Source organism: Papaver somniferum, chromosome 7 (assembly GCF_003573695.1).
Source record: "Papaver somniferum cultivar HN1 chromosome 7, ASM357369v1, whole genome shotgun sequence".
Lineage (NCBI taxonomy): Eukaryota > Viridiplantae > Streptophyta > Magnoliopsida > Ranunculales > Papaveraceae > Papaver > Papaver somniferum.
Genome location: NC_039364.1, coordinates 225,851,142 through 225,857,575, shown reverse-complemented (window position 1 = coordinate 225,857,575; position 6,434 = coordinate 225,851,142). Strand labels below are relative to the sequence as shown.

Sequence of the window (6,434 nt, the reverse complement as noted above, 5' to 3'; positions counted from 1 at the left end):
CTCACTGTGGCCTAAGTGCATTGATCATTAAGAGCCCAGTCCAGTTCACTGTGGACTCATTCAAAAACCAAACTGATAGCTCTATCAAGCCCAGCTCACAGTTCACTTTCCAAGCTAAGGCCTGTCACTGTCAAGCCCAGATCCTCATACAAGCCAACTGAGCCCAAAGCTCACTTCAACACTGAGCCCAAGTTCAGTTCATTGAAACCAAAGGCTAAAAGCCCAGGTTCATAGCTAAAAAGCCTAGCTCCAGCTAAGGCCCAAATCATACCAAAAGCCCAGGTTTAATCCCAAGCTCAGTTCACTACACTGAGCCCAAGCCTAAGTTTAAGGCCAAAGCCTAGTTCACAGTTCATTCCAAAATCATTCAAAGGCCCAAGGCCTAAAGCACTTCATCATTACAACAAACCCATTAAGCCCAATTTACTCAAAGGGTATTCAAAGCCCAACAGTTCCAAAGGGTATTCATAACCCATTGGTACCACAACTCTTTGATACCTAAAGCCCAATAGCCAACTAGAACCCAAAATAGCTAAACACTACAAAACACCCCCAGTCTCTGTGGATCGACCCGTACTTGCACGAGCTACATCTGACGACCGTGCACTTGCGGTATTACTGTAGGCCCGTTTTCATTTCGTTTCAATTTTATACGCTTTCCCGGGCCCACCAATGTGCGGTCCATTAGATAATTAGGGTTTTCTCCTATTATGTATATAAAGAATATTATACTATGTATTATGTCTTCTGCCTCTTTTGTCAATAAAAAGTTCCCTTTTCTCTTTTCTTTTGGTTTACCTAATTATTACTCCACAAAAATGTACAATATTTGAGGGTAAAACTTGTCTTTATAATAAATTAACAAGGTTAAAATAGAGAATCAATTAAATCAAATTATGTGGATCCACAACTTCTGCTTCTCAAACTTTTAAAGCTAGTGCTGAGTAGCTTTTAAAAGCAGGCCTAAAATGAAAGTGCTTCTCTCCAAAAGCACTTTGAAATTTTTTTTACCAAACACAATTTTTGATAAAAATTTGTTACAAAGTGCTTTTGGTTGAAAAAAAAACAATCCCAAACGGGGCTATATACTAAGGGATACGACATGTTCTGGAAATAAAACTTCAATGTTCAAATCCTTTCACATTCTCAGAGTTACATAGATGCCCTTGCCACACCGTATCCATAAAAAGATGAGGTCTTGTTAAGTTCGGCCCAAATATAAAGTGATCCTAATAACCGTATCCATTAAATGAAATTTCATTAGGCCTGACGAACTCAACAAAGGAGATCCAGATCCATACGTTGAGCAAGTAGAAATTCTCGTCAAAATAGGATTTTGAAAAACCAAATCCCTAAATTCTCTTCTCAAAATCAACTCCCCCCGTAACCCGTGGACGGAGATTTCTTCTGTTGCTGCAAATTAAGTATTAGAATGGCGAGAATCATCATGAAAGCTGCTTCATCTTTAACCCCAGTTTTACTGGCATATACGAGGAAGACGCCTCTTAGAAATTACAGCAGTTCTTCATCCATCTTCAGCAACCCGCAATTGAAGAACAACATAAGCCGTAGTCTAATTTATAAACAAGATCGGCCTCTAAATCTTAGGTTGTTCTCTTCTCTCGCTGAGAATAATAAGGGACCATCCAGTTCCGATCAAATCATACGTGCTCAGGAGAAATCTGAAGATCTTCTTCACAAGGTATGTTCTTTCCTTATTATTTCTGCTCGATTCTATCGATTGATGTTTAGGGTCCAACAAACACACATAATTTGAACATCTACTCATTCCAATTTTGCCACCTACTGTCTGCAATTTATTTTTCCATCCTTACTGTGCCCAAATCAAGCAGCCTTAGATGTATCTAGTTTGATTTATCAGAGATACTCTTGTGATGTCCTAGTGTTAAGCTGTCCTGTGAAAGAGTTTGTGAGTAAGTGGAACAGAATTGATTGTTGTCGTTCACAAGGCTTTTTTTTTTCCATAATTTCGACCCGCTGAAAGACGCAAGAATAAAAATCTTAGATGAAATCAAAGACACTCTCTATGTAGTTGGCATAATGTTTTTCTACATAATATGGAAATCTTAGATCAAACCAAAAATGCTTCCCACCCCAGAATTTTCCCCCAACTTTCCCTGAGACTCACACAACTGCCCTCTATTTTCTCGAGGGGTGGGAACACAAAGCAAAACCTAAGGTGTGGATGATGCCACCTACTGGGGCAAGAAATTTTTTTTTTCTTGGGGGGGGGGGGGGGGAGAATTTGGGGGTGTCAAGCAATTCTGGTGACTATTCGTGTAGCACGGACACTTCGATTTTGGGGCAGTGTCCGCGTCAGATGTTTGGATGTGCACGCCAGAACACATGCGTGAGCCACAAACAATTCTAGTATACCCAAATTTTTGGTATGTACGATAGAGGACAGATCCACTCACATTGTTATTCTCACGTTATCTCACACTTTGGGCACCACTGTTTTTAATTGAGTGCATTCTGAAATACCAAATCTCATTGTCTATTATTCTTAATTACATCTGTTGAAAATTGGCTGATTTCTAGCGGATAATTTTCGATGTAGTAGATGGTGGTGTTGTACTTCTCGGAATTCACTCATTTTTGTAGGAACGTAGAACTTTGTAAGAAAAATATATCCCCAAAATATTAGCTTTAAACACGTTATCGTTTAACTTTAATTAAAATAAAAGATTGTGCCCAGAGTGTGGGATGGTGTCTGAATAACTATGTCAGTGGATCCGCCAACGTTTATTACATTAGTATGTATACTTTTATACTTATTTATTGACGAAATAGTTTATTATCAACAATTTATTTCTTGAGAAATTCCATTCATAAAGTTTTCCATAGGTTACTCGGGGCCATAACCCCTACAGTTAGAAATCTGTTGAAGTTAAGAAACTACACAATTCGGTTGATTCTGACCATCCTTTGTCTTCCTCTCAATATGATCGATCATGGCTGTCCCTTGTCTTCCACCCTTAGGTTAATCATGGCCATCCCTTGTCTTGACATAGATTAAATCAATCATGATAGTCTTTTGTGTTTTTCAAGTGATGTTGGCTGTCCTTAGTCCTTGTGTAGATTAATGCATCTTCTTTGTATAATACAGGTTTTAGTGGGAAATATTATTGATTTTATAACGTGTCTGCATCCTAGTTTTTTGAGAAATTATCATGTCTTTCTATCTGCTTTACAGTGGACAATGCGAATACGTTACTAGTTAACACAAAAAATAGGATTCGTTAAAACATTTACTTTTTTCTGGCGTGTAGAGTCATAACATAGGTATAAATATGAAGGTAGAATTTGAGATACAAATAACAAACCTACCATTTTAGATTCCTTTTCTCTCAGTACTTGCATGCAACGTATATTTTGCATCTGCATGTGCTTATGCCCAACAATCATTATTGAGTATACATTTTGGGCCTAGTTCACTAGTTAAGGTGAGTATCAGCCAGTGTGTGTAGCCTACACCAGTAGATGTGAAACTCCACTTATATCTCCTCATATAGAGTTAAAGTGAGTGTTGGACACCAGAACTGCTTTGCAATAGTTATTAAGCTATAATCAAGATCTGTATACAGCACGGAGATGATCAAATGCGATGTCTTATGCGTTTGTTAGGTGTTGTGCAGACACCAAGTGATTTTCCCTTCAAAATTGAAGATAAACCAGGAAAGCAAACGGTAACATTGACTAGAGAATACCGGGGTGATGATATCAAAGTCATAGTTCACATGCCTGCGGGTCGTTCCTCTACTGTTGAAGGCGGTGATGAATACAAGGATAGTGTAAGTGATCCACAATCCAGCATTTGCCTAGTTGTATCTCGTACGAATCTTCTCGGGACTACTTTGGAGTACGGTGTCATTGCTTATCCAGATGACTTTTCGATAGACAGTTTCTGTATCAAGTACGAAAACGCTCCAGATGAAGAAAATATCTATTACAGAGGACCTGCCTATGCGTAAGTACTAGAATTATTGATTGCTAGGTTTGATATTATATATGTACTCAGATTTTTATCAGTTGTTGCATTCCCTATATCTTCTAGCATTATTGGTTTCTTATTGTGCATCTTTTGTATTTCTTCAAGGAAACTGGATAAGAACTTGCAGAAAGAATTCCACAGACGTTTGAAGATCTTAGGGATTATACCCAGCACCACCAGATTCTTACATGGGTACATGGCTAACAGGGACATGTGCTCGTCAGATTCAGCCAATTCGCCTCCTACTGATCAATCTACTCCTGAATCCACTGAAACAACAATTATTAATGATGAAGGGATTCCAGTCCACTATGTAGTTGGTAATACTATTTAATGTTCCGATTTGTGGAACGAGTATATATATGTTTTGAATCTTACTGAATTTATTATGGTTTATGTAGAAGTTTATAGACAAAGAGGACATCCACTTGTCAGGTACATACTATTTATGAACTCATAGAATCTAAACACTTAAATGCTGCTCTTGTTATGAATTGGTGTTTTCTTGGTTTTTATAAATGGCAGTGCTGACGATATCCGCAACAGTAGAAAGAATCCCAAAGACTTCATCTGGATTCCTTATCCACATACTCGGTAGGTATTAATTATTTTTATTGGTATCACGATCATTGTTATTGAGTCAACTAAATTATTTAGTTCTTGTGCCAACAGTAGTGAGAAGCTATTGTGGATTGAAGTTCCTAGCGAAGGTTTCTTTGCTTCCCAAAGGTATACTATTGTTTTCACTCGCATTTACTATGTTTTCTATCCTAGTCGGCCAGATGAATATTATTAGTGATAGTATGGTGGTTAGTTTACTAGGCCTTGTTTGGTAAAATATATGATTACATAACCATAAATTGATAAATGATTTAGATATAATCATTTTTAAGATAATTTTTTCCAAACACTTTTTTTTTTCAAATAATTGATTATCTTAGAATGCAGATCTCAAAAAGGAGACGAAAGAACAATGATTTAGAATTTTTTTAGTTTGTAGTTGTTTTTTTTATCTCTCTCTTGATAGTGTAGAGAAAATAAAAAGAAAAAGTTCAATTTGAGTTTTTTAGAAAAAATAATCGATTATAATAAATTTTGAAAACAACTTTTTTTTGTTTATGGATAGTGGAGTTTTTCAGTTATGATTAAAATAAACAATTATTATAATAGGTACCAAAGAAGTATAGAATCCATTATACTCTGTATAATGGATTATGAGCTGACAATCCGTTAAAATAATAGTTACAGAACAGCCCCAAAGAATACAAATTAACTAGTTTGTTCTTTAATCGTGGCAGTGAACTTCAAGAAGATGTTGAAAATGACCTTCGTGTTGGACGCGAGGAAGATTTATTGTTCCTTGATGGTGAAGATAACAATCCTTATAGATGTTTACCTCCCAAAGATGCTTGGGATCCCCCTGTTTTCTCAGAAGAGATGGATAAGATATTGTATCCTGATCTGAAACATATGGAAGATGTGCCTGATTATGGAAAGGCTTTGGAATATTCGAGAGTTGCCCTAAAAGCACACCATGATGAGATGCATAAGATAATGTATCCTAATGGACGTCCTCCTGTCGTTGAAATGAGTGATTTAGAACTTGAACATTATCAAGTATGGCATATGTAAATTTGAGATAATTGTTACCGACTCATGGTCATACTCACTTGAAAAGTGTTGTATTCCCAAATAATCAACCTATCCCCTCAAAAACATAGATCTAACATGCAATTTCAGAGTGAACACATTGAGGTTTACTCGGGTGTTCAGTTACGAAAATGATTTATATCACGGGGTTTCTCGAGTGAGAGAGAAGGGTGGGATTTATTTTAAACCATCGGACCAAGAGAGCATACTCTCACTCGGTACACACCACCGGATCCAACCTGGAAGATTATTAAAAAAAAAAGGGACCAACGTACTTGCTGGAGTGGGATGCGCTCGTTCCCTATTAGCTCTAGCTTCTTTGGCTATATTAGCTCTAGCTTCTTTGGCTACTTTATCTACTAAACACAAAAAAGCTTTCTACTTAAGAATAAATTTCGACATACTTCATAATTTTACTGCGACACCATAAAGGTATGCATGGCGATTTTTTAGGTTAAGATTAAGTCCTATGGCATTCTAATCTAACATCTAGAATGGTAGCTAGGACAATCTTTTTGGTCCTATGCCAGTTCTAATCTAGCATCCAGATGCGGTGAGTGTAAAAGTGAAAAGTAGACACATGAAACAACAAAAAGTAGTATTAGGTTGGGCTGAATGGAACCACACGTCGAGCTGAAGGGAACATTGCAAACATCTCAACCGTCGGATCAAAAGATAGAACAATTTGATCCGACGACTGAGATGGTTGTGTCGTTCCATTCAGCTCGACCAAATTCTACTTTTCCCGAAGTTTGAGTCCTTTACTATC

General features: G+C 37.1%; 1 protein-coding gene across 1 annotated transcript; it reads left to right on the top strand.

Moving 5' to 3' along the window:
• The first annotated feature begins 1,280 nt into the window (after positions 1 to 1,280).
• LOC113299698 (uncharacterized protein At2g39795, mitochondrial-like) lies at positions 1,281 to 5,711 on the top strand. The gene is made up of 7 exons (XM_026548772.1): positions 1,281 to 1,702; positions 3,660 to 3,991; positions 4,121 to 4,335; positions 4,417 to 4,450; positions 4,541 to 4,609; positions 4,688 to 4,744; positions 5,314 to 5,711. The coding sequence occupies exons 1-7, from the start codon at positions 1,433 to 1,435 to the stop codon at positions 5,645 to 5,647; spliced, it is 1,311 nt and encodes a 436-aa protein (XP_026404557.1). The 5' UTR covers positions 1,281 to 1,432; the 3' UTR covers positions 5,648 to 5,711.
• Positions 5,712 to 6,434: the final 723 nt, after the last annotated feature.

Coding starts and splice junctions, on each gene's coding strand:
- LOC113299698 (XM_026548772.1), top strand. CDS start 1,433: ATGGCGAGAATCATCATGAAAGCTGCTTCATCTTTAACCCCAGTTTTA. Junction 3,992..4,120: donor TACAGAGGACCTGCCTATGC/GTAAGTACTAGA, acceptor TATTTCTTCAAG/GAAACTGGATAAGAACTTGC. Junction 4,610..4,687: donor ATTCCTTATCCACATACTCG/GTAGGTATTAAT, acceptor TTGTGCCAACAG/TAGTGAGAAGCTATTGTGGA.